Here is a 27,087-nt window from a genome sequence, read left to right on the forward strand (position 1 = left end):
AAGTGAAAGAAGCCAGTCACCAAGGCCACATATCGTATGATTCCATTTATGTGAAACCATGGAGATAGAAAGTTAGGTCAGTGATTGCTAGGGGCAAGGCAGGACGGGAAATGATTACTAATGGTACAGGGTTCCTTTTTGGGGTGATGAATGATCTGGGATCAGATAGTGGTGATAGATGCACAACTTTGTGAATATACTAAAAACCAGGGAATTGTACATTTAAAAGAATGAACTGTTTTTAATATGTGAATTATATCTCAATTAAAAAAAAAAAATCCACCCCTTAGCCAAATAGGGTTCCCTGGGTCCACCTTGCCCAATGTCAGCCCTACAAGAGGTGGAACATGCTGGGAACAATTTCAGAAAGGACCTAGATGGGGCAGAGATTAAGAGAAACATTCTCTAAGGGCTCCCAGACTATAGTAAAGGCTGACACATGTTTAGGCCCTGTTTGTTCAAACTCACTTGAAGATCTAATCCAATGGTTCCAGATCTGGTGCAATTTTGCCCCAGGGGGATATGTGGTAAAGTCTGTAGACATCTTTTGGTTGTGATTAATTGGGCGGGTGAGGTGCTACTGGCATCTAGTGGGTAGAGGCCAGAGATGCTGTTAAACATTGCACAGAACAGCCCCCACAATTACCCAGACCTAAATGCCAACAGTGCCGAGGGAGAGAACCCCTGATTTAATTGAATGAAGGTGTCAATTACTTTTTTAACTCCTTGGATTTATATAACCCAGGGGCCTGTATGATAACAGTAATTTCAAATATGTTCATACTGCTCCAAGCAGTAGAGCATGACTCAAACCACAACCACACATGTGGGCCAATCGCAGGCCCATCTCAGGCAAACACATCTCCAAAGAGAAGTGCAGGCCTTTCCATGCTCAGAAATGAGAAAACCTGAGACAGCCAGAGACCACCTCCTCAAAGACCCAGGTCATAATCAGTGAATCATACATTCAAAGGGCTGCTTATCAAGTTTTATCTTTAAATAGCTAATCAAAGCTTCATAAAGTGCAGTATTTCTTAAAATACTACCCAGCAGAGTCCGAAAGACTCGTGAATTTTTTTCTGACCTAAGGAAAGAAAATGTAAAAAAATATCTACACCAGGGAACTGCTGCTAATCACATACATTGTTGGTATATGCTAAATAAAATCCAAAGCCTATAGACATATCCCATCTGTAACTGCCATCCCCTTATGGCCCCTCTAAGCTTAGTAGCCCAACACTAGTGCTATTACCAAAATGTCCACGTTTGATCTAGCATTCCAAGAAAGGTTCAGTTGTCCTACTCTGAAAGTACTTCAGGAAAAGTTGCGTTTTAAACATGTCTGGACCTTTAAGACCACAACTCTGTAAGTCCCTTCCTAAAAGATGAGCCTGAAAAGGGAGTGGATTCTTTTCCATCTTTATCACATGAAGGGAAAATAAGTACATGTAAATTACTTAAAAATTTATCACCCAGCCCTGGCCAGTGTGGCTCAGTTGATTGGAGTGTCGGCCAGTAGACTGAAAGGTTATGGGTTCCATTCCCAGTCAGGGCACATGCCTGGGTCCCAGGTCAGGGGGCATGTGAGAGGCAACCAATCAATGTTTCTCTCCCTTTCTCTCTCCCTCCCTTCTCTTCCGTCCAAAATCAATAAGCATGTGTTCAGATGAGGATAAAAAAAATATATAATAATCAAAAATCTATCACCCAGAGATAATTACTACTATTGTTTTGGTGTATAACCTTCTAGAATTTTCCCAGACCAAATATAAAATCTTTTTTAATACAATGGTACCATACTCTACATACTGTTTTATAGCTCGCTCTTTTCATACAGTAATGTACTTATTTTCCTATGTCAACAAATCCATAGCCACACCATCATTTTTCCAGCACAATATTCAACTGGATGTTTGTACTCCTTCTTTCCTTTTCTTAAAATCACCTCCTATTGGACTTTTGATTATTTTCAGTATCTTGCTACAATCCTGGAATGACTACCTAAATCCTTTCCACAGTTTCCTAACTTTTTTCCTTAGAATAAATTCTAAGAAGTGGGGAAAAAAATCCTAAGAAGTGGAATTGTGTCCTGGCTGGATTAGCTCCATTGGTTAGAGCATTGTCCTGATATACCAATGTTGTGGGTTCGATCCCTGGTCATGGCACAACAAGAATCAACCAGTGAAATCATATGTAAGTGCAGCAACAGATTGGTGCCTATCTCTCCCCTCCCCTCACCCATCTTCTAGTTCTGAAGTCATTAATAATTTTCTTTAATGGAACTGTTAGTTGTTTTTAATGTTTTGGTTTCACACTGTCAAACTTCCCTCCCTGAAGCCTGCCAGCTCATCCTGTTACCAGCAGCCCCTGAAAGCTGTTCTTTTATCCAGAAGGGAGTGCAAGGCTGCTCCAGGACACACACTCCCATCAAAGGAAGTTATCAACCCTCACTCACACCTCATACCCTAACAATGCCCCAAGGTGGCAATTCTAAGTCTTGAGCTGTGAACCAACAACTCAACACTAGCCTATGCCAGGTGTCAGCTGTTTCTAATCTGTCCCCAACCATTTGGATGGAAACCTAGCTTAAACACCCATAGACCATTTCTGCTACCCTGTGGTGGAAGGAAGCCTCTCTTTAGTCACAGTTCATCTAATGTAAGGCAAATATGTCAGTGAATATGCTCCTGCCCACACACCATCCCCGCCAGGGTGATGTTCCTCCATCTGTCAGCCTCAGGATCAAACTTCAGGCCACCTTTCCTCCAAGATGAGGTCTACACTGTTTGCTACCTTGAGCTTGGGTGGTTGTGGGTTTGCAGGCAAAAGAGAAAACCTGAGAGGAACTTACATAGAACTGAAAATGCAAGAAGTGGGCCAGCACTCTGGGGGCAACACCAGGGAAAGTGGCCAGGAGTGTCTGAAGGTAGACCTCCAAATCCTTCTCCCTCTTTTCCACCAAGCTTCTTGAGTTTTTTCCAATTATCTTTTTAGGCGGAAGCAGATTTTTATCAATCTTCTTCTCTGCAACAAGCTGTAAGAAAACATAAGCATGTCAACCACAGACCAAGAGGCTCTGAGGCTGTGCAAGACCAAGGCAAGCAGCCTGATGGTTGACATAACTTCCCCGGTGCTTGTGGCAGGTGTACCAGGATTAGTGGTCAAACCAGTGCATCTGGCCTTGGCCTCATCGAGTTCAGTTAGTATTAGAAATACCAACACAATTCCAGATAGGAAGCTCCACCCGGAGACATTTAGAAAAGGAGCCCTCTAGGCACCTAAAAAAATCATCATCTTCTCCAAACAAGTAAGAAAACCAATCAGGGCAGTGGCCTATCTTTAAAACACTCCGGCTGCAAATGACTCAGAAAAAGGCATCTCTTTCTAAAAGCAAAGAAAGAAATGGAATTACAGCCAGTTTTAGAGTAAAGGCTATGGAATAGCTATAGTCAGGTCAAACAAGTTCAAACCTGTTCCTTCCTCAGGAAAGTGTCCCAGCATCTCACATCCAAGCTAGGACTGGCTATCTTAAAACTGAAGTTCAAATATGTTCCTCACACACTATCTCAAGCTAGGGTTGACCTCCGGGGAGCCACTAGGTCTTTTTTTTTCTTTTCTTTTCTTTTTTTGCCAGTTAAATTAATAAACTGGTTTACTAAAGAAAATTATAGGCATGGAGCCAGTTTTGTCCTAAAACTAGTATGTGGCACAATGATTACTTGGCCTAAAAGCCCCCAAGTCCTAAGACACAGGTCCCCCAGCTCTCACTACCTTTTCATGCAGCTCATGGAAGTCGCTATAGCGGTGCTTGACTGTCCATTCATGGTTGCCATCAGTGACCTGGATGATGTAAACCTAAAAGGGAAACCAGTCAGTCCTTGCCTAGTCAGTAACAAAGAGACCCGCACCCAAACCCTAGCAATAGCTATAGCACACTCAGACCTTCTCAACCCCCAGGACGAAGTTAGGCTGCCCCCTGCCCACGAGCCCCTGCACCTGACTCTTGCTGTGCAGCAGGGCACACTCTCAGCCTCCCGCATGGCCTACCACTGGATGTGGCAGGCACACTGGATAAGTCTGTGGCTCTGTCCAATAGTGAGGAACTAAAAAGATGGCTATCATATCAAGGCATCTCTTTAGTTTTTTGCTTCCATTCTCCAGATAATCCAAAGCCCAATCCAGCCAGAGCTTCAGGTAAGGCCACCCTTCTGACGGAGGCAGAATAGGGCTAGGTCTGGCAGGGCCAGCTTTTCTGCTGTATTTTTTCCCAGGGATCCTGCCTATATCCTGGAAGCAAGCCTTTTCCCAACTCTTTCAGCTGGCTAATAGCTGTGATTTTTGTTGCTGAGCCAAGAGTCAAAGCACTAAAAAGCTGATAGAAAAGGGGGTGGGAGTGGGAGGAGGGGAGAGTGGTGATGGACTAGCAAGCCCTAACAGGAGGCAAAATGGCTTAGTGATTAGGGCTCTGGGCCTTGGAGTCAAGGAAGACCTAAGTTCAAAACCTGACTCTGACATTTCCTGGCTGTGGCTTATGTATGAGTCACTTATGTAAGTGACTGGGAGCTTAAGTTTTCACTGAGCATCAGTTCCTCTGTCCTAAAATCTGATAGGTTTAAGAATCAAATAAGGTAATGCATGCAACATGCTTTGTACAGGGCCTGACATGCAGCAAGTGTTCAATGAAAAGGTAGGTATATTAATAACATAACATTCAACTCAGCACACCGGGAAACAAGATGGTAGGGTAGGCTTGGATCACCCACCTGCCCACGCCCATTCAGAGGAGGGGCTCAGCCCATGGAATACAGAGAGCTCTTCTGGGCTGACCCTCCAATTCAACGCAGCCCACGGTTGAGGGCCAGCCAGCCATTGGCTTAGACAACTCAACCCTCACCTAGAGGAGGACCCCTGGTCCTAGTGCCCCACCCCTTCTGCAGCCAGCAGGGAAGGGGGAGGAGAAAATAATCAACTCAGCTGATGCCTCCACAGCGAAGCAGCCATTTCTCCAGGGTCGGCCTGTTGCTCCAGGATCCGCCCTCAGCCCCTCTTCCCAGCCTGGCAGCTTCCCTCCCCCTTCTTCCGCCTAAGGAAGGAGGAATGACCCTCAGAAGAAGGGTGAAGATGAGAGCCAAGGAGGTGGAGCAAAGGCAGGGCCAAAGCCCCCCACCCTCTGGGAACAAAGGATAGGAGGCTGGGAGGTGCTCAGTAAGCCCCCACCTCAGGCAGCCTATCAGGCCCTAGACTTGGCGTCCAACCCCATCACAGTCGGGTACCGCACCCCGCCCCAATTCTGTCCACCATCTCTCCCATATAGTCTTGAAGTGTGTGTGTGGGGGGCTTGCTCTCCAAGCCATCAAGACCCTTCAGAGTCCTCGGTCTTGTATTTTCAGCCCTGAGAGACGCCCCCCCCCAAATTCCCCGTATATATGCTCCACTCAATCCCCCTTTCTTGTCACCGCCTGACCCCCAGGACCTCGGGACCACAATTCCGCCCTCATTTCTGGAGCAAATCTCAACTGCAACCCGTAGCTCCCCAGATCAAAACCCCGCCCCCTCTCCTTCTATAAGGACTGGAGAGTTCTCCAAATTCCATTCATGAGACACCCCCTCCCTAATCCCCTCCTCCTGGACCCCGTCTTATCCTCCCAGGCTGGCGCTCCTCCAGGCCTTCAGACTCTAGAAGCACCTCCTCCTCATCTAAACCCCTCTTCTCCCCTGACTCCCTTTATCCCTAGATCTTCCTCAACCCAAGCCTCCTTTCTTGAACGAGTACCCTTTCCCAATACCTCTCCCTGGGGCTCTTCCTGGACCTACGGGATCCATATCCCTTCCCCAGATACCCCTATCTCAGGCCCACTCCTCGAAATCGCTGGCCCCCTACCCGTATCTCCCTGGTTGTGGAGCCCGGACCTCCTCCCCAACCCCCACGACTCGGACTCCGGGTTCCAGCCGCCACCCCCGGTTCCGGCGCCCGCGCTCTCAGCACACCGTATACGTGTCCACGAGCTCAGAGCCCACGACGCGCGCCTCCTTCGCCGGCTCGACCTCCCGCTCGGGCCCGAAGCTGAGCGCCGCAGTCGCCATGTTCCGGGCTCAGCGGCCGCCCGGCGCAGACAGGCAGCAGCAGGGGGCGGGGTCAGCGTCCTACCGTCCCCCGGCCTCCACAGGCCCCCTCCCCCACCCCCATCGCGCGACACACCATCATCTTGGCCCCTCCGCTGCTTCGAGCCTTCGCCCCGCCCTTCGCGCATATATTGACAGCAACCGCTCTTGGCGCGCATGCGCAGGCTGTGCGGGCCTTTCCGGTTGCGTAATCTGTACCGGGCTTGCGCAGCCCCTCGCACTCTTTGCAGCCGCGGAGCAACTGAAGCCCGTGGCGGGGAGCTTTGGAAAATACCGTTCGGTGCCTGGTACCTCCCTGGCTACCCGAAGGAAGTCAGTGCTCCATCTCGCCTCAGTTTCCTTCTCTGAAAAAGAGAGGAGGTAATGTCCCCTCCCTGGCTCCTGGGCTCATTCTCTGTTGGTCATGAGAGGGTTAAAGAAGATACCAGCCGTGTTTAGAGCTCGGAGTAACTGACCAGTTGTTAACCTCTCCAAGACGCGATATCCTCTGTCACGTGGGCCGCTGGAGAATTGAGTGGGTTAATTCAAGAAGTGCCCTGGCTTGCAAGGCAGGGAGCTGGTGTGGTTATCTAGAGGAAACTCAGTATGGGGCAGCGGGGTGAAGATGGAAGGAAGGCTTATGTGCTGGTCATTGGGCACAAGACTGCCAGATGGTCTCCTGCTAGAGCTTGAAATGAGGGGCCGGCAGACTGGCCCTGAACCGACGAACTACAGTGCTGGAATGGGAAGCACAGGCACAGAGACAGAGCCCTAACCCAGGGAAAGGAGACCCAGACCTGGAAGAAGGTAGTGGCAACCCAGCTGGATGGGAAAGGGTCTGGCATAGATGGGGCGTCTGTAGATGTGTTTGTTGGATGACTGAATGCAGCTGGCCCAAGCCCAGAAATAGCACTGCTCAGATGAGATGAAAGTTGTGGGGTGTGGTTCCTCTGGCACTCCTTGCTGAAGTGCTCCAGACCACTCTGTCCTAAAGTGCATCAGCACTGTGCTCTGAACTTAGCATTAGAGGCTTCTCTTAGCAGGCCCTATACTCCCAAACCTCTCCTTGCATACAGCTGCCCCCTACTGCAGAGAAGTTAAGTTGAGGCAGGGGCTGCCAAGTCTACCAGGCTTTGGGCAAGTCACCACCCCTCCAGAATCCTCAGTTTCCTTATCTGAAAAGTGGGAGTATCACCCACCTTCCTGATTGGATGGGAGGCTAAGCTGCTGTGTGTAGGGGCCTGGCCCAGACCCACTACTTTGCAGTTCCTGTTCTGTCCCAGGTTTCTGTTTTCATTCATTGAAGAAAACTTTACAGAGAGTCACCTCGGGGACTATAGGGGAACAAAGGAAAAGAGAGCTGGTCTTAGGGCCCTTCATCTTCCTGCCCTGGACAGAGGACACAGGGACTCAGGCCAGCCTGAGATCACCAGGGCTGGCAAAGGGGGTGGAGGATGCTACTTGCAGGGGTGGGCTGGGCCCGGAATGCAGCGGGGCAGAGCTATTTAAGCACAGGGACTCCTGGCAGCCTCAGCAGCCTGCCCTCTGAGCCGACAGCATGGATGACATCTACAAGGCTGCGGTAAGGGACTGGGATTGGTGGGCCCACTGGGAGTCACTCAGCTCAGGATGGGGGAACAAGGTCACCCCAGCAAAGTGGTGGGGACCTAAGAGAGGCCCTGAAGAGGACAGTGGGTCTGGTGTTCTGGGGTGTGGATTGGAGAGGAGCTGTCAGAGTAGGTAGGGAGGTCACACCTTTTAACATCACGTCTGCCTCTGTCTCCAAATGTGTAGTCTGTGTCACTGTCTCTTGGCCATATCTCTCTGCATTTGTGTCTTTGGTCTCTGGGCCTTTGCCTTTCTCAGCATCTTTCCATCTTTTTGTTCTGAGCTATCTCAGTCTTTCACTGTCTCCTTGTCCCCATACCCATTTCTGCCCCTCAAATTCTGCTTCCCACACTCTCACAGTTCCCCAGCCCCCTCCAGTCCCTGGGATGGATGAAGATATTGTGGAGGCGGTGAAAGGGGTTGTGAGGAAGAGGCTGCAGCGCCAAATCCTGAGCTGGGAAAGGGGCTTTGAAGTTTGAGGCAGGCAGGGAAGGACTGGGCATGGGGAAGAGCCAGGGAGAAGGAATAGAAGCCGAAACCGCCATCTGGCCTAGCAGGCTCAGGGCTCAGTGGCTTAGCTGGGGGTTAGGGCTGGAGAGTGGTCGCCTCACCTCGCTGTAACCTTCTGAGATCACTGAGGGGCTTCAGATGCTATTCCATCTCAGGGAGGGTTAGTTTGCTGACCTCCCCTTGCCCCACAGATAAGGACATCTGGCACAGACTGCTGTCCCCAAAGGAGCCCCTCTTTCAGCTCCGGGATTGTAGTCCCACTGCTGGGCAGGGAAGGGCTGCAGCTGGCTCTCGGGGTGCCTCTGCCTATCCTGTAGAAGTCCATAGAGCTGGGGGGAGCAGCCCTCTCCCCGTGTCCATACAAGGCCAGTCAGGGCTGGGGACTAATTTTGGCTCCTGAGGCACCAGCAGGCCAGGGGGACAGATAACGCTGCCCCACCCCCTGCATGCCAGAGTCCCCAGAACAATCACCAGGTTTAACTTTGTCCCCCGTTAAAAATAGCCCAGTGGCCACCCTGGTCAGGTTACAGTGAGTGGCTTTACCTACCCCCACACTGGTTTTATTGTCCCAACCTGAGGCACAGCTGTCCCTCGGACTACCCTGCTTGGGTTTCAGCAGGGCCACTGATCGGGCATTGAGTGGTCACTGACTATTGTTACTCAGGGTCACCTTAGTCCTGGAGGGGGTGCCCACCTGTCACCCTGGCCCTGAGCCCAGTCTCAGTGAAGCCAGCTGGGTTACCGAAGGGCTTTGAGGGCAGGGAGGGAGGACTGAGGCCTCTGCTCTGTGACCTGGAAATGGCCTGCCTCTTCCTGGGTTCAGTGGTCCCACCTGTGAGATGGGTAGGTTTCCTCAACTGTGGCGAGAGCCTGAGTCCTGAGACCTCTTCCTCTCTAGGTAGAGCAGCTGACAGAAGAGCAGAAAAATGGTGAGTGCCCCAATAACAGGGCTGGGCTAGGGGATCATGAGGACCCCAGGCTGGAGACCAGAACCTGGGGTCCCCCTTGCTGTGACCATAGAGGTCTCAGAGGGAAGTGGGCAGGTTGGTAGGTGACCCCAGGATTCTGGCCTTCTGGGGTCCTGGCTGCTGAGCCCTGGCCACTCTGTTCCCCATCCCCTATGGAACACAGAATTCAAAGCAGCCTTTGACATCTTCGTGCTGGGCGCTGAGGATGGCTGCATCAGCACCAAGGAGCTGGGCAAGGTGATGAGGATGCTGGGCCAGAACCCCACACCTGAGGAGCTGCAGGAGATGATTGATGAGGTGGATGAGGATGGTAAGCCCCTCTGCCCTGCCCCAGTCCCCAGACCCATACCACCCCCAGGTCATTGGGGACCTGAATCCTGGCTCTGCCACTTATTTCTCTGTGCTCTTGAAGGAGCTGTTGAATCTCTCTGAGCCTCGGTCATCTCATACATACGATGTGTATAATGACTACCTTGCCTCATGAAATTGGTGTGTGGTTGCAGTGAGAATACTCAGGTCCAGGGTCAAGGGCAGTGCCAGCCTTTCTGACCATCCCTCTCTAATGGTCATGCCTTCTAACTCCCAGGCAGTGGCACAGTGGACTTCGATGAGTTCCTGGTCATGATGGTTCGGTGCATGAAGGATGACAGTAAAGGGAAGTCTGAGGAGGAGCTGTCTGACCTCTTTCGCATGTTTGACAAGTGAGTATATGACCCTTGACCTCTGACCCCAACTCTAGTAGAGCTGGGGAGAGGGACAGTCTTATGAGCTCCAGGCCTCAGTCTCCCATTCTGTGCATTGGGGGAATGGGATGCCTCATCTCCTAGTGGCTCTGCCCTGCCTACTGGGTTGTGGGTGGGGCTGGCTCTTCTTCCCCTTGGCCTCCACCACCATAGGCTCTGAGGCCTCCCTTGCTCCCACCCCTGCAGAAATGCTGACGGCTACATTGACCTGGAGGAGCTGAAGGTGATGCTTCAGGCTACGGGCGAGACCATCACGGAGGATGACATTGAGGAGCTCATGAAGGATGGTGACAAGAACAACGATGGCCGCATCGACTATGATGGTGAGGGGTGGTGCGCTGGATCCCCCGCTGCCCACGCCCTGCAGGCCCCCAACTTTAGCTCATGCCTGCCCTTCTCTCCACAGAATTCCTGGAGTTCATGAAGGGAGTGGAGTAGATGCTGACCTTCGCTCAGAGCTGCGTGTGCTACCTTCCAACTCCAGCTGGGCCCTGGGGTAGGGCAGGGGGCCGAGGTCCCCAGGATGTGACCCTCGGTGTATCCTTGATGGAAGGCACTCCCTGACTCCCTCCTTAGCTCTGTCCTAGGGAATGCAAATAAAGCTCTGCTCCCTGGAGGCCTGGTGTCTTGCTTTCCTTCTGGGGGTGCTGTGGACATTTCACCAGCCGGAAAACGCTCTGGCCCTGGGGACCACATCCATCTATCCCAGAGTCCTTGCTCTGACTGGTCCTGAAATAAGCCTTGTGTAGAAGGGATTAGGTTAGATCTGACTACCATACCCCACTGCCTCCTTTCTATAACTGCTGATGCCCAGGTGTCATCTCCAGCGATTCAGCATCTAGAGTTTGGGGTGGCCCAGGAATCTGCATTTCACAAGCTCCTTGGGGCCATGGCTTTGGTTAGCTAGTTGGCAGCCAGAGGGTCCTGTACTTGGAGGGAGAAATAATTGCAGCACCCAGCTGGGCCCTGGATGCGCACAGCAGCCCCAGCTCCATCTAAGCAGAGCACTGTGGGACCCAGTGGGCCTGCAGCTCTAGTCCATCTGCCACTCACTTGGATTTCCCTTTGATACCATTGACTCCCAGGGATCAAGGGGTATATCATCTACTCTGCCTTCCCTCACCCATGTGACAGGTGAGGACCCTGGGGCCCAGAGAGGCACAAGGACCTGTAAAGGTCATCCAGTGAGTCTGGGGGAGAGCAGAGCCACATGGCTCCCAGTGAGGTCTCTTGTCTGATGGACCAGGTCCATGTGAGACTAATTTCCAGTTTTCCTGAACCTTGGAGGCTCCAGCAACCCACTTTCCCTCCCTGACAGGGAATGGAGGCTCAAAGCCCAGTGGCTCCCACCTTGGTGAGGGTATCCAGGCCAGAGAGCTACAACCAGAAGAGTGATACATACTGGTCCTGGGCGTGGGGGTGCTGCAAGGAAGTGGAAGTGTGAGCTGTTGTGCTTGCAGCTGGGACAGCTGCCATGGTGTCTAGGCTCCAGTCAGAATGTCAGCAGCTGTCCTCACTCCACCCAGGCGCTCCACCCAGGCGCTCCACCCAGCCGCTCCACAGCCTCCCCACCTGTGCCCCAGCTTTGGCATTCCCTAGGCAGGCCCAGCATTCCAGAGACAGTGTTGGAATTCTGAAGATGCCTCTAGCGGAGGCCAGAGCTGGCAGGAGACCCTAGCAAGCTGGAGAGTTCCAGGACCTACACATGCACCCAGGAATGACGATTTCTCAGGAGAGGAGACAGGACTACAGTGGGCAGCACCACCAACCAGAGCGCTATTTCATGGTTCAGTCATTCCTACTACGTTCCTGGCGCTGGTTGGATGCCGGGGCCATTCAGAGAGAGGCTCAGTCCCTAATTTTGTGGAATTTGTAGTCACCTCAGGAAGACAAAGAGGGAGATGAGTGCAGTGAGTAAATCAGCATGGTGCTGGAATGAGGATTGTAGAGGTGTGGTAGCCATGGGATAGAGTGACCTGGGAAGGCTTCCTGGAGGAGGTGGCACTGCGCTGAGGCCTGAAGAACCACAGAGGGAGGGCATATGGAAAGAGACTGTAGCATTTCAGCAGAAAGGCAGCCTCAGCAGCCTTAGAGTGAGAAGGCATGGTGGCTCTCAGCACAGTGAGGCAAGAAGGGTGGAGGGAGGTGTACAGATTCAGGGCATATTTGGAACCAGAGGATTGAATGTGAGGTATGAGAAAGTAATGATTCAAGGATGGCCTTTAATATCAAGGATGAAACTGCTGTTCCCTGACATGGAAGCCTGGGGGAGGCACAGGTTCTTGGTGGTGGGGTATTGGAAAGTGGAGTTTCCTTATTTCCTTTAGATTTAAATTTTTTTTTAACTTTTCTTTAAAATGTTTTTAAAAATTTAACTGATTTTATTTTTTAGAAAGAGAGAAGGAGAAAGGAAGAGAGAGAGAAACACCGCATTGTTGTTCCACTTATTTCTGCATTCATTTGTTTTTCCACGTATGTGCCCTGACAGGGGATTGAACCTGCAACCTTGGCATATCAGGACATTGCTCTAACCAACTGAGCTGCTTGCCAGGACCTACATTCTTTTACTTTTCATTTTGAAATTCCAGACTTGCAAAAATAGTACAAAGAACTCCCCATTTGCAGTTCCCCCAGCTTCCCCAAATGTTAACATCTTAAATAGCCACAGGACAATGAGCAAACCCAGGCCACTACTAACTCATCTGCCTCTCTCACTCACATTTGTCAGTTGTCCTGCTAAAGACCTCTTCCTGGACCAGGATTCAACCCAGGATCACACACTGTGTCTTGTCATCCTATCCACTTACTCTCTTTCAACCTGTGTCAATTTCTCAGTCTTTTCTTGTCTTTCATGACATTGGCACTTGGGGTGTAAAGGCCAATTATTTTGTAGACTCTCATGCGATTTGAGTTTGTCTGGGATTTCTTCAGGACTAGATACAGGCATTTCTGGCAGGATTATCACAGGGGAAATGGAGAGTTCTTGGTCCTTGGCAAAGCTGAGATGCCTCTGGAACAGGATGGTGGCAACACTGGAGACAAGAAGAGGGCAGAGGGAGAGCTATAAACTCAGGTGTCATCAGAGTGAGGAGCACTTGCCCAGCCCTGGTCCTGGATGAGACCCCAGAAAAAGGGTGTGTAGTGAGAGGGGGCCCAGGGCTGTGCGTTGGGCATCCCACATGGGTAGCTGCATCCCACATGACCAGTGAAGTGGGAGAGACCCTGGGTCAGTGAGGGGCCCCAAGAGCCGGGAGGGAAGAAAGGAAGCATGAAAGACAGAGGATGGTTCTGGTTTTAGGGAACTTGGAGGCCCCTGAGGCCTTGGCCACCTGCACATAAGGATTTCATTGGAGCAGTGGGATGGGAATCTGGCTGGAGAGGACCAAAGGGTTGAGCAAGGTAAAGGGGAGATGGAGAGTGCAGAAAACACTGGTGACGTTTTGCAAATGCTCAGGGAACAGAGAAATGGATGGGAGCTGAGGGAGATGTGAGTTCAGGGAAGCTCATCTAAGGAGGGGTACTGGCTAGTGCCTTAAGGAAAGGGTCCACAAGGAGGGAGCCCCATGGGATTGTCCCAATATCTCTGTTCCGGAAGGAGATTGATGGGGGAGAGGCTGGGGCATCCTTTCCTTCTAGCTGGGAGAGGCTGGACTGTGACACTCCACATACCTACATGGTAGCATCTGATTCATTAACACACATCACACAAGCTCCCATTAACACATGGCATTGAGCTCCTCTACATATATCACCTAGTTCTGACTGTGTTTCTTCCTTCACTACTCTCCATTTCTTCTGGGCTGTGTCATCATTTGCCCTGATAGCACTTCCTCCATGAAGCCTCCCTAGACTTCCTCTGTCTCCTGGAACGTCTCTGACTGTAACCTCTCTCACTGCCCCTCCCTCTTCATATTATGATTGCCTGGTTATTGACTGCCACCCCAAGAGATTTCTCCTGGGTGGCCCTGCTGACCTGCACAGAGCCTGACAGAGCCAGCAACATTGGGACCTTCCGCAGTTCCCACTTTGTCCGTTAGATGGCACAAGATGCATGAGGCTGGGCCCACAGATTCTCAGGGGCACCTTTGGTTCTATTTTCATCTGCAGCCTAAAAACAAGGACCTTTACAGAAGATCCTTACTTCTTTCCCAGATTGGGAAACTGAGGCCCAAAGAAGGAGAGGACCTGCCTGAGGTCACACAACAAATTAACCTTAGATTTCGGGCTCCCTGCCCTTGGCCCAAGCTGTGTGGAAGGGGCTGCCCCCCACATCGTGCTCCAGTAGATCCAGGCTTCCCCTGCAGCCTCAGCTCTGGGGTCTGGCTGAGCTGAGATCCCTGCAGCAAGCTGGGAGGATGAAGAGTTGTTGGGCCTCTGCCCAGAGCCTATGGCTACATACTGGTTGAGGGGCTGTCTGGCTCAAACTCCAACCAGATACTGGCTATCTCCCAAAACATCTCTCCAGGGAGATGGCAGCAGAGGGGTTTCACCCCTCTGAGGGACCAGAATATAATCACCATCATGGCGGTCCCTGTGCAAGCACCCCTCACCAATTTACAGAGTCTGTTACACCCAAGGAGACTAGTGCCTGGTCCTGGAAGGAGATGGAGACCCAGAGTGGGAAAGGGCTTTGGCTAACGTTTTCAAGTGAAGTCAGAGACGGGTGGTCTGGGCCTGTCACTGGCCTCCCTGAGTAGCTTCTTGTCCACACAGGCCAGAGCTCCCTCTGGGAGAAGGCATGTGTATGTCAGGGGGAGGTGGGGATAGGGAGACAGGGTTCAAGGTTCCTGGGTCCTTCTCATGCTAACTCAAGGGGCCGACCTGTTTACGTTCCAAGGATGAGATGGGGAGGAGAAGTGAGGTCCAAGTACCAACTCCAGGAGCCACCAAAGCAAAAAAGAATGCCAGCAAGGGGCAGGGTTGATGGGGCCTGTTCTCTGCCCGCTGTTTTGCCTGGGCTAGTTCCTTCACTCTCTAAACCCCCAATCTGAGACCATAATCTGAGGTCTCAGTCCGGTTCATCTGGGAGGCGTAACTTGCAGGAGTTTCTAGAATTCTGGGAGTTCCAATACTGGCTCAAGGTTGAAGTCTTCTTTGCTGCCAGGGCCTCAGATTCTGAGTGTAGGGGTGCGGTGGAGAGGCAGCTGTTGGGGGACAGGGATGAGAACTACTGTAGGATAGGGGGCATGTGATAGTCCCCTCACTTGCTTTGATTCAGCCCCTCAGTCTCATCTCCTTCATGTCTCTCTCTGTGGCTTCCTTGCCCCCTGGATCTGAGCTTAGGGCAGAGGGAGTGGCAGGGTGAGCATCCTCCCTTCATCTTCACTCTGGAGGGATCGTATGTACAGGGTTTATGGGGCAGAGGGAGGTTCTGGGAAGAGCTCACCACTCCCTGAGTGACATTCTGGGCCCTGGGTCTCTGGAACGACTGGATGGCTGAGACAGGCAGGATAGTGGGAGGGTCCCTTGCCCAGTGAGCTAGGATGGGACCTGGAGGTCAGACATTCATCTCTTGCCAATCCCAGATCTGTAAAGTGTGGCAAACCTCAAGCCTCCACCCAAAATATGGAGCTCCTTCGGCTGGAATGACATGCCCTGTCCCCTGCCCTGACACACACACACACACACACACACACACACACATACACATTCACTAACTTGGAACCCTGTAGGGAGCTCGGGAGCCAAGTCAAGGTCTCGGGGATCTGGACGTCGCTGGTATCAGAGACTGGGGCTTAGAGTCGGTTTGTATGTGTGGGTTGTCTCTGTCATGGGCACCAGAGGGGCAGAGAGCAAAGGAGAGCCCAACCAGACCCTCATCCAGCCTTTTAACCTCTGATCTCTGACTCCTGACCTCTCTTCCAGGTTATCACCCCCTTGACATTTTGCTAGAGCCTGGAGACTTGGATTGTGGACATTTTTTTTTTTGTAAACTACCCACACCCCAGATGGTAAAGAGTCTCCCCAGCGGGCAACAGGGGAACTGGCCAATCAGACAGAGGCATAAACCATGCCGGTCGGGATGGAGAGCGTCAGTGCAGGTGCAAAGCAGGCTCTCGCCCTTCCCTCCTCCTCCGCCTTCCTGGCCCTGGATGGGGCGGAGCCGTTGCCTTATAAGTGGCGGCCCTGGTGGCAAGAGAGCAAACTACAGCCAGCAGTGGGACCAGAGGGTGGCTGCACGGGCAGCGTGGTGTCCTCGGTCCCCCATCATGACCCCCTCAGCCTGCGCCATCTGCTGCCTTTTGGGGGGCCTCCTGCTCTGTGGGGGCAGTCCTAGTCCCAGCCCCAGCGTGCCCCGTCTGAGGCTCTCCTACCGAGGTAGGGACCATGTGCCCTGTTTGTTTGTGTGTCTGCGGGAATCTGGGACCCTGTAGTGCCCTCAGCTGTGGGGGCCCCCAGCCACCCAGGGCAGTCTGTTCTGCCAGTTGGAGGGATGCAGTCACTACCTGCACAGCCCTTGGGAAGGATTTCCTTGTCATTCCCTGGGGATGGTGTTCTGGCTGCCACCAGAGGCAGGCACTGGGGAGAAGGCAAGGGACAGCTCCCAGAGGCATGGCCAGGGTGAAGGTGGTACAGACAGAGTCACACAGAGGAAAACCTGAGGGACTGTTGCGAAAAGGAGAGAGACCAATGGAGACCCTGAGTGACCTCAGTAGAGATAGGCAGAGAGATGGGGATGGGCAGACAAGGGAGGTCTGAAGGATCTGTCTGCACTCAGCAGGGGTTCCTTGCCCAGGGCAGACAGTGGGGTGGGGGAGGGGGGGATGGGTAGCAGGATCCTGCCCCTCTCCTCCTCTCTCTGCAATGGGGTCCTTCACCCGGTCCTCACAGCCTCCTCCTCCCACCCACCTGCCTCTTGCAGCCCACTTCCCAATGCTGGCCTTGCTCCTCCCTCTCCAGCCTGGCCCAGGAGTCTCTCTGTAGATCTAACCTGATGTGTTGTGCTGCTGCTGGCACAGGCTTCTGAGTCTGTGGAGACAGTACACAGGAGAAGGTCCCTGAGACACAGGCTCTCCACAGGTTCTTCTTAGAAAGTCAGAGGGTTGCTCACTTTCCCTGGGAACCCTAGTGTAAGGGGGGAGACCCAGGCTCTGGAGAGTATGAGTGGGGAGCTATGGCTCCACTCTGGAGAGTCTGAAAGTGGGGTCTGGGGGGTGGGGAAGAATGTAGTTCTGCCCTTGGAGCTGTGGTTCTTGAGGGAGGTCAGGCTATAAGAAAAAGCCTAAATAGGGCAAATCCCCTCCAAAGTACTGTCATCCATGGAGAGCTTCCTGGAAGAGACTGTCAATGAATTTTGGAATGGAGTGGTCGCTGGGTTGAGGATGACCACTTGAGCAGGCATAGAATGCTTGGCCTTCTTCCCAAGTGTGGCCAAGGCCCCTTTCACCCCTCTTGCTGTCTGCCCCCCTTACCCACCCATCACCTCCAACTCCCTAGCCTAACTCCAAGGATTTATTTCAGGAGCCTAACCCCTAGGACCAGCATCCCCAGACAGCCACCCTCTGTCCCTAGGGCCTGGGTAGGTGGGGTCTATGGAGGAGGAAATCCTCTTTAGCCACATCCTTGGACTAGAGCCTGGAGCTTGCTCCCTTAAGTTCTGCCATGGGGCCATCTGTCCTTGGGATTGCATAGAACACAGACGGGCCACTGGGAAGGAGATGTGAATTGAAATATCGAGGGCTCAGGAAAGGAGGGAGAAGAGTTGGCCCCTGGGTGGGCTGGTCTGGGTGGGGGCTTAGAGCCCCCTGTCCCACCCACCCCAGAAGCCATTTCCCAGAAGCCCTCCAGCAGCCCTGTGGATGGAAACATTTTCCAGATGTCGGGGGGGGGGGCGTGAACAGCTGGGACCCTTCATTTCCACACATTGGCTGAGGGGGCCCTGACTTCTGCCCTTGCTCCCTTGTAGACCTCCTGTCTTCCAACCGCTCTGCCATCTTTCTGGGTCCCCGGGGCTCCCTGGACCTTCGGGCTATGTACCTGGATGAGTACCGAGACCGCCTCTTTCTGGGAGGTCGCGATGCCATCTACTCTCTGCAGCTGGACCAGGCATGGGCAGACCCCCGGGAGGTGAGCTGGGATGACTAAGTGAGGGTTTGTCGGAGAGCTGGGCAACTCTGGACCCAGTGGGGAAAGTGAGGCTGTGAGGTCAGGGGTCAGCCTGGCTGTGTTTCAGGTTCTGTGGCCGCCGCAGCCCGGACAGAGAGAGGAGTGTGTTCGAAAGGGAAGAGATCCTTTGGTGAGTGCCTTCAGGAGTGATTGTCCCAACCCTGACCAACCCCCAGGATAGCCTATGGCTGGTCACTCCTCCAGCTGCCTGTGCTGGGGTAATTTGAAACAGATATGAAGGGCTCTTAAAGATCCATGAAGAATGTCATCCTAGACCCCCAGAGCTCATCAGCCAGGCAGGGCTGAGTCTTGGGACCCGAGGACATGGTGAGCAGCCCCTCATCCCCTGCCCCTCTCCCCACTAGATGGAGTGTGCCAACTTCGTGAGGGTGCTGCAGCCTCACAACCGAACCCACCTGCTGGCTTGTGGCACTGGAGCCTTCCATCCCACCTGCGCCCTCATCGCGGTTGGGCACCGTGGGGAGGTGAGCCTGGGCAGGCCCCACAAGGGCCTGGGAAGCATGACATTTCCTCCAGGCTGCCTGAACTCTCCCCATTGAGCCTGGGTCAGGGCAGAGGTTTCAGGGCCCTGAAAGGCGCCTTTGTGCCAGAGAGCTGACCCCATTGGCAAGGCCCCGAATCAAGGGCAGCTTCATCCACCCCCACTCTCCAGCTGCACGCAATGGCCACTGCCTGGGGGGCTACTATTTTCCCAGGTGACACCCCTCTCTCCCTCTCTCCCAGCACGTACTCCATCTGGAGCCTCACAGTGTTGAAAGTGGGCGGGGGCGGTGCCCTCATGAGCCCAACCGTCCTTTCGCCAGCACCTATGTAGGTGGGTGATGCCCAGGTTTGGGTGGACATGGGAGGGTGGCAGCTGGCTGATTCATTGGGAAAGGATGGTGGCTAGGCCCTCCTCCCCTAACTCTGCCCCCACCCCACCCCAGGTGGGGAGCTGTACACTGGTCTCACTGCTGACTTCCTGGGGCGTGAGGCCATGATATTCCGGAGTGGGGGTCCCTGGCCGGCCTTGCGTTCTGACTCTGACCAGAGCCTCCTGCATGGTGAGTGAAGGGGTCTGCTGAGGGTGAGGCCGGCTGGAGGTCTGCAGGAAGCAGGAGAGCTGATGCTGGAGTGGAGAGAGGAGGAGCAGCCCATCCCCACTGTACCCCCTGGGACACCAGCCTCCAGTGGGGTCCCCATACCTCTTGCCCTCCCCATTGTGTTCAGCCACCCGTCCTCCCTTGTAAGGCTCCCCGACCAGCTTCATCCTATCACCACCTCTCACCCAGACCCCCGGTTTGTGATGGCCACCCGGATCGCTGACAACTCTGACCAGAATGATGACAAGGTGTACTTCTTCTTTTCGGAGACTGCCCCCTCGCCAGACGGTGGCCCAGGCCATGTCACTGTCAGCCGCGTGGGCCGTGTCTGCGTGGTGAGAGCTGGGAAGGGGCAGTGAGGGACTTCAGTCCTTGTTACACTCCTCTTCCCCAACCTGTCCCCTCCCTCAGCAGTAGGGAAAATGAGGTGAGGGTATGAAGCCAATGTCTGTGCTTCTCTGCCGAAGGGTGAGGGGGGAGGAGCAGGAGAAGGGGCCTATCTGTCCTCTGGGACCCAAGGCTGACCCTGAGCCCCCAACCCACAGAATGATGCTGGCGGCCAAAGGGTGCTGGTGAATAAATGGAGCACTTTTCTCAAGGCCAGGCTGGTCTGCTCTGTTCCGGGTCCCGGGGGTGCCGAGACCCACTTTGACCAGCTGGGTAAGGGAAGGGCCAAGGGCAGGCCTGGGAGCAGGAGTGGGGAGGGCTCAGGGCCAGTGATTGGGGGACACTGGAAGTGGCCTTCTGTCTCTCAGAGGATGTGTTCCTGCTGTGGCCCAAGGCAGGGAAGGACCTCGAGGTGTACGCACTTTTCAGCACAGTCAGGTAGGCACACTGGCCTCCCCTTACCCCACCTGGGCCAGGCCTCTGTACCTTGGGTTCCTCTGTTGAGCCTCTGCCTTCGTATCCTGGATTTGCCATGGGTCCCTATCTCTGTCCCCGATTCAGTGACCCTGTGGCTATATTTTCTGTCTCTCCCTCTTTACCTTTGCTTGAGTGTCTGTTTTTTGGTTTCTGCTGACTGCAGGCACTGTCGCACTCTGCTGTGCCCAAAGAGCTAGACTTCCCCTTTACCACCTATGATGCCCACCCTGGCCTGACTGTTCCTGTCTGCCCTCTGCAGTGCTGTGTTCCAGGGCTTTGCGGTCTGCTTATATCACATGGCGGACATCTGGGAGGTCTTCAAGGGGCCCTTTGCCCACCAAGATGGTCCCCAGCACCAGTGGGGGCCCTATGGGGGCAAGGTGCCCTTCCCCCGCCCTGGTGTGGTGAGTATCTGGCCAGGCCAGGGAAGACAGCAGAGCAGAAGCCAGGAGGGCACTACGTAGGGATAGCATTGTGTCTGTGTGCAGCTCCATAGCAGCTCTAAGCTAGGGTTCCAGAGGGGCGGGGTCACGGTGAGGTGTGGCACCGCAGGGAGCCCTGACCACGTTAAGGAGCCTCACACAGTGAGAGCAGTCCCTGGGAGGTTGGCATGCCCAGACAGTGAGGTGTGGAAACAGGCTGGGGTGGGGCATGTGTGATCTCAGGACTCTGGGTGCTCCCCTCGCCTCTGCCACAGTGCCCCAGCAAGATGACCGCGCAGCCCAGACGACCCTTTGGCAGCACCAAGGACTACCCAGATGAGGTGCTGCAGTTTGCCCGCGCCCACCCGCTCATGTTTCAGTCCGTGCGGCCTCGTCAGGGACGACCTGTCCTCGTCAAAACCCACCTGGCCCAGCAGCTGCGCCAGATCGTGGTGGATCGCGTGGAGGCAGAGGACGGGACCTATGATGTCATCTTCCTGGGGACTGGTGGGTGGGCTGAGTAAAGTGACTGGACTGGGGAGGTGCGCTGGCCCCCAGACTGCCCCTTCCTCCCCTTCTGACCCCTTCTTTCCTGCCTCAGACTCGGGTTCAGTGTTTAAGGTCATGGCCCTCCAGGCTGGGGGCTTGGCTGAGCCTGAGGAAGTGGTTCTGGAAGAGCTCCAGGTGTTTAAGGTGAGCGAGGAGGGGGCTGATGGGAGGGATCCCCTCAAGCTCCATTCTTGGGTCTAGCCCTGGCTCTAGGGAAGCAGGGGGAAAACACAGGGGAGGTGGGCCTGTCTTTACTGAACTTGCAGCCAGTGGGGGTTGGAAGTGATCACAGTCCCACTGCAGGGGCTCACTGATGCTGCTGAATGACTGAGGGGCATGCTGGTGCGATCTGTGAGCTGGAAGTTGGGTGTACCCAGGGAGGGATGGGCAAGATGAACACCCCCTTGACAAAGCCCTGATCAACACACTCACTGTGAGGAGGTAGCTGAGAGTCCAAGTGCTCAAGGGGTTCCATTGACTCCTCTATAGAATCAGACAGGTGGTGTGTCTGGGGGACTGTCATGCCTCCCAACATGGGATGGGTGATTTGAGACAGCTGCTTCATTGCTGGGGAACAGGGCTGTGAGAGGGGACACTGGAGATCTGCTTTTCCAAGCCTTCTGCTTGGAGGCCAGCCAGGGTAAGGAGACCTTTCTTGTAACCTGACCTCTGGGAAAGACTGTCCAGCCATCTTGCCAGGGCATGCACTGACCCAGGCTGGGAGCTAGGTGGCTCCCACTGTGGGGCTAAAGGAGGCCGAAAGCAGGGGGTGCAGTGGAGAGCTCTCTGACAGCCCTCTCCTGGTACTCTGCTCCTTCCCCAGGCGCCAACAGCCATCACTGAGATGGAGATCTCCGTCAAAAGGGTAAGAGCAGCTGCACCCTCCTCGCACCTCCTTCCTCCCCTCCCTTGGCTCAAAGCCTCCTGAGCACTGCCTGTATCTGCTGGAAAGCCCCTGCTGCAGGCGCTGGGCAGCCTGCTTAGGACCTGCAAGGAGGGCTGGTAGCTGAGATTCCCAGTCATGAAACCAGTGGGCAGTGGGAGGCCCTGAGTAAGTGAGGCTGTGTTCAGATAAGAGGAGATCCACAACGGACCTGTTTCTCAGCAGAGGCAAAAAAGTGTTTGAAAACCAAGTCCAGATTTGAAATCAAACAAGGAAGTCAGCCACTTCTTAGAGGCCCGCCATGTCCTTTTGCAAGTGGCAAATGCCATCTTCCGAAGTTCATCTGCCTCAGTTTATCTTTGGGTAAATCCCAACTTTGGTACTGGGATTGCTTAAAGCAGAGTGCACCTCTAAGGTCAGAGGGAAGGAAGTCAGGCTAAAGGCCATCAGGGTGGGGGCCCAGGTCAGAAGCAGGGTGAGCAGGTGAAGCCCCTTAGAGAAAAGGCCCCCGGTGTGCCCCATCATCTGCATGCCCTAGCACAAGATCTGGTGTACAGCATGTGGGTGATACACATTTTGTTTCTGTGAATGCACCCAAGAGGTTCTGGAAGACTGCTTGAAAATGTCAGGGATTTCAGAAAACCCAAGGAGGCTGAGAGCCCAGCTGCTTCTGGGGAAGCCCAGGCTCACTGTGGGCTCTACTTGGGTCCCTCTCCAGCAAATGCTGTATGTGGGCTCGCGGCTGGGCGTGGCCCGGCTGCAGCTGCACCAGTGCGAGACTTACGGCAGTGCCTGTGCAGAGTGCTGCCTGGCCCGGGACCCATATTGTGCCTGGGATGGTGCTTCCTGTACCCGCTACCGGCCTGGCAGCAGCAAGCGCCGGTTCCGCCGGCAGGACATCCGTCACGGCAACCCTGCCCTGCAGTGCCTGGGCCAGAGCCAGGAAGGTGAGTGGCAGCCATGTGGGCGCCGGCTGAGCTCTCACAAGACTCCTACTTACCCCATGGCCTGGGCTCAACCTCTGTGAAATGAGGCTTCAGACTTGCCCTGTTGTAAACTGGGCCTCAGTTTCCCTATCTGTGGGGCTTCTGTCAGTATACAGGTGTTGGGTCTTTGGACAGAGTGAATAGCTTGGGGACTGATGGACACTGAGGTCCCTATATCACTGGTGGGGGGTCCTGGACTGTGAGAGTCAGGGGTCCCATGCATAGTTCCTGAGCTGAGCCTGCTCTGCCTTCCTCCAGAAGAGGCTGCAGGACTCGTGGAGACCACTACAGTCTATGGCACGGAGCACAACAGCACTTTCCTGGAGTGTCTGCCCAAGTCTCCCCAGGCAACTGTGCGCTGGCTCTTGCAGAGGCCGGGGGACCAGGGGCCCGATCAGGTGAGTGAGGACCCTACTTCCAGTTTGCCCTTGCCTTTAGGTCACATTCCTCCCTGAACCCCAAGTCCTGAGTCCTAGGAAGGTGCTCTGAGGGGTAACCTGCCAAGTTCAGCTGAAGAAAACTGCGTATTAGACCCCTGGGGTGCTTGGAAGGAGATGCCCCACTCCTGCCATTTGGGAATGCCCAGGCCTGATGTGCCTGGAACTCTGCCAGTGACAGGGAGCCCTCCAACTCCCAAGGGAGTGAGCTGAACTCTGAAAGGTGGGAAGCAGAGATGGAAGAGAAGGAAAGAGGTCTAGGCTGGTCAGGAAGCCCCCATGCTTACACATATGGCTCATCTTTGAAGGGACCTCTTCCCCAGGGGTTCCTGGTCCTCCTCTGCCTCAGGCTTGTGCCACTGGCCATCTCCCACCCCCAAACCCCCACTGCCTGGCCTCAAACTTCCTCCCTGGAGTCCAACTATTTGCCCAGGCCTTCCTACCCCATTGGGAAAGGTCTGTCAACCCCAGAGACAGCTTCTTTCTGGGGCCTGAGAATGGGCGTGGGTGTGGCAGGGGGAGAAACCATTCTCAGGAGCTCCCACTGCCAGGGAAGGGGAGGGAGTGGGTTGATTACAGTAGGGGCTCTCCTTCCTGCTTGGGAACTGGGGGAGGCCAGCCCTGGGCCAGCTGTTGGGCAAGGCGCTGAGAGACTCCCCATGGGGCCAGAGGCAGGGCGAGCAATGAAATGAAATTACACAGCACTAGCTGCCCAAGCAGGCCAGCTTCAGCTTACAGATGTGTAAACTAAAGCCCAGACAGCGGCTGGGCCAGAGTCAGAACAGCACTTCTCACCTCCCACCCTGTGATGGGCGCTCATCCCACAGAGCCCACCCTTGGCTGGGGCTGTGGGCCTGCACTGTGGGGGAAGTGAATAATGCAGACCGTGAAGAGTGAGGGGAATTCTAGTCCTGGGGCTGGGTAATAGCCCATGAACACCCTCTTACCCCCTCGGTCAGTGGGAACATGTGCCAGGGCCCCCCACAAAGCCAACATAGGTGTCCCAGAGATATATATTTTAAAGATTTTATTTATTTATTTTTAGAGAGAGGGGAAGAGAGGGAGAAAGAGAGGGAGAGAAACATCAATGTGTGGTTGCCTCTCACATGCCAACTGGGGACGTAGCCTGAAACCCAGGCATGTGCCCTGACTGGGAATCGAACAGGCGACCCTTTGGTTCTCAGGTCAGTGCTCAGTCCACTGAGGCACACCAACCAGGGCTGTCCCAGAGCTTTGACTAGGAAGAAACTAATCAAAAACAATTTTTTTGATTTTATTTATTTATTTTTAGAGAGGGAAAGGGAGGGAGAAACATAGATGTGCGAGAGAAACATAGATTGGTTGCCTCTCTCCCACCCCCAACTGGGAACCTGGCCCGCAACCCAGGTATGTGCCCTGGCTTGGAATCAAACCAGCAACCCTTCGGTTTACAGGCTGGCGCTCAATCCACTGAGCCACACCAGCCAGGGCCAGTCAAGTTTTTGAAAACCGCCCTTCACAGGCCATGTTCTGGATGATGAGAAGGTGAAGCCTTGCCTGTAATTCGCTTAGTCTTGAGGAGGTTTAGCCTGCCAAGCTGCTGGTCCCTTCTTGGGAAGGGGAGAATGGGCAAGGGCAGTGCCCAGGTACCGGGCCCTGAGATGGCACGCTTGGAAAAGCTGGGTGCAGAGAAGTTGATGATGTGTGCCTTGCTCCACGCGCCCCTCACGCCCTCCTGGTACCCATCAGGTAAAGACAGATGAGCGAATCCTGCAAACGGAGCAGGGGCTGCTGTTCCGCAGGCTGAGCCGCCTCGATGAGGGCACGTACACCTGCACGACGCTGGAGCACGGCTTCTCCCAGACGGTGGCCCGCCTGGCTCTGGAGGTGATTGTGGCTGCGCAGCTCAACAGCCTGTTCCATAGGGAGCGGAGGCCAGAGGAGCCCCGGGCCCGGGGAGGCCTGGCCTCCACCCCACCCAAGGCCTGGTACAAGGACATCCTGCAGCTCATCGGCTTCACCAACTTGCCCCGGGTGGATGAGTACTGTGAGCGCATGTGGTGCTCCTCTCGGAGCAGGGGCAAACAGGCCAAGGGCAAGAGCTGGGCGGGGCTGGAGCTGGGCAAGAAGGTGAAGAGCCGGGTGCAGGCCGAGCGAAATCGGACACCCCGGGAAGTGGAGGCCACATAGAAGGCGAAGGAGGGGGTGGTTGGGATGGGCCAGGTGGCCCAGTATCAGCCCCCAGTGTCTCCCACCCACCCAACTAAGGCAGAGGGGGCCAGCAGGCTTGATCACCTCTTAGAGTCTCAGACCCCAAACCCCTACCAGACCGCTACAGGAAAGGCTTGGGGCCTGATGGAGGGACCCTGCGCCTGTTCCCTGCATCTTTCTGCTCTTAGTTCCAGATGGAGCCAGCACCCTCTGGCCACTGGCAATCCCAGTGGGCCTGCTATGTGTTCTCAGAGGTGGCCCCAGAGCCCATTTCCTGTTGTGCCCAGAGGCAAGAGGACTGGGCAGTTCTTTCCCAGCTGCAGGACAGAGGCCATTATGAGTGACCCTTAGAGTGGGCTTATGGGTGCCTCTGAGGAGGTAGTGAGAGGGGGCCCTTAGGCAGCCGGAGGAGGGTCGATGTTACCTCTAATGTAGGTAGCACCGGTTAAGAAGACCCACACTGACTGAGCTGGGAAGGGAAAAAGGAAATGCTGAGAAGGTAGACCTCTATCCCCACCCCCACCCCCCACTCCGTGCCCTGATCTCTTGGTAGTCACCTGCCGTTGCCCACCACCTGTTCTCCATCTCAGAATCACAGAAGCACAGATTGCTAGAGTTCCCTGCAACCTGGGGGCGAGCTGGGACTCGGGCCCTACTTTATAAACCAAAGGGGCCTTCACAGCCTGACTTCCCTTCCCCGGGCTCTTGAGCTGCCAGGCCACGTTTCCTGGGATGCCTACCCCTCTTGATAGTGTCCCCCTTCCCCACCATCATGGTGTCCATGCTGATGATCAGGGTGAGGATGGGTTCTAGGAGAATGTCATCTCCATTTCTGTGAACCAGAGATGGGGAGGAGTGGGCTGTCTTTCCCAGGGCAATGCAAGCACGCCCACAGCCTGGGAGGGTGGGAATGTGGCAGCTCTGGGAGCCAGCCGTAGCTGGCAGGCAGGGCCAGGGAGGGGCAGGGCTGCGCCCGGGGACACAGATAACTGAGAGGCTTTTGAGATGGGGAGAGGGTGGGAGACCCTAGGATGGGCTGTGGGTCCCAGGAGCAGGCACACTTAAGGACTCAAGATGGCATCAATTAGCTCAGGAGCCACCAGGAAGGCCAGATGTTTCCCACCCCAGAATCTTTGGTTTCTGCTAAATAAGGACTGGTTGTGGATGGTTCATTTATGAAGCTGATTTTTTTTTTCCTTTTAAGGGGAAAAAACTGCTAAGAACTCTAGGTCCTGCTTGTTCTTGGGGCTGAGGCTCAGGTGGCCAGGACGGACGCATTCTGTTTGTGCGCGTAGGGAGGTGTTTTGCCATCAGCAGTTATGTCTGTTTGAGCTGGGGAGCACAGCAGGGGAGGAGAAGAGGGACTAAATGAAAAGTTGTTCCCAGCTATGTGAACAAGTTAGTGACGCACAACACTGACAGGAGGGAGACAGGAGCATCGGGTTCAAGAGTCCCTCCATTAAAAAACCAAGATGAATAAAAGAGGACAAAATAGATAAAAAGCAGACAGGACTTCCTGTACCCTTGAGCCCAAACCCAGACTGTGTCTGCCTTGGATTGTCTCTGTGCCAGTCCCCCAATCCCCAACTGGGATGAAATAGGCCCTCCTTTCACAC

At 54.3% G+C, this 27,087-nt stretch overlaps 3 protein-coding genes across 8 annotated transcripts in view; 2 read left to right on the forward strand and 1 right to left on the reverse strand.

Moving 5' to 3' along the window:
* Positions 1 to 6,159, reverse strand: part of NISCH (nischarin) — a 32,946-nt gene extending 26,787 nt beyond the window's left edge. For 4 of the 6 annotated variants that reach the window (XM_090284075.1, XM_090284074.1, XM_090284072.1 and 1 more), the window contains exons 1-3: positions 5,989 to 6,155; positions 3,772 to 3,855; positions 2,852 to 3,034 (exon numbers count right to left, since the gene is read on the reverse strand). In XM_090284075.1, the coding sequence (XP_090140201.1) occupies positions 2,852 to 3,034; positions 3,772 to 3,855; positions 5,989 to 6,084 (363 nt within the window). In that variant the 5' untranslated portion in view covers positions 6,085 to 6,155. Of the gene's footprint in view, positions 1 to 2,851; positions 3,035 to 3,771; positions 3,856 to 5,988 lie in introns of all 6 variants that reach the window. The other 2 variants (XR_016512403.1, XM_090284071.1) reach the window with 2 other exon arrangements.
* Positions 6,160 to 7,602: 1,443 nt separating this feature from the next.
* On the forward strand, positions 7,603 to 10,547 carry TNNC1 (troponin C1, slow skeletal and cardiac type). Its single transcript, XM_090284077.1, has 6 exons — positions 7,603 to 7,684; positions 9,119 to 9,149; positions 9,352 to 9,498; positions 9,775 to 9,889; positions 10,118 to 10,254; positions 10,338 to 10,547. Exons 1-6 carry the CDS (start codon positions 7,661 to 7,663, stop codon positions 10,367 to 10,369), a joined length of 486 nt encoding a protein of 161 aa, XP_090140203.1. The 5' UTR covers positions 7,603 to 7,660; the 3' UTR covers positions 10,370 to 10,547.
* A 5,542-nt stretch (positions 10,548 to 16,089) lies between these two features.
* Positions 16,090 to 25,993, forward strand: SEMA3G (semaphorin 3G). The gene is made up of 16 exons (XM_090284078.1): positions 16,090 to 16,249; positions 17,838 to 17,998; positions 18,105 to 18,167; positions 18,403 to 18,522; positions 18,782 to 18,872; positions 18,985 to 19,101; positions 19,330 to 19,475; positions 19,686 to 19,800; positions 19,896 to 19,965; positions 20,264 to 20,408; positions 20,702 to 20,933; positions 21,028 to 21,119; positions 21,799 to 21,840; positions 22,577 to 22,805; positions 23,103 to 23,242; positions 25,010 to 25,993. The coding sequence occupies exons 1-16, from the start codon at positions 16,141 to 16,143 to the stop codon at positions 25,448 to 25,450; spliced, it is 2,313 nt and encodes a 770-aa protein (XP_090140204.1). The 5' UTR covers positions 16,090 to 16,140; the 3' UTR covers positions 25,451 to 25,993.
* Positions 25,994 to 27,087: the final 1,094 nt, after the last annotated feature.

This window comes from Furipterus horrens, unplaced genomic scaffold, assembly GCF_987537825.1.
Source record: "Furipterus horrens unplaced genomic scaffold, mFurHor1.1.pri manual_scaffold_7, whole genome shotgun sequence".
In the NCBI taxonomy this organism is placed as follows: Eukaryota; Metazoa; Chordata; class Mammalia; order Chiroptera; family Furipteridae; genus Furipterus; species Furipterus horrens.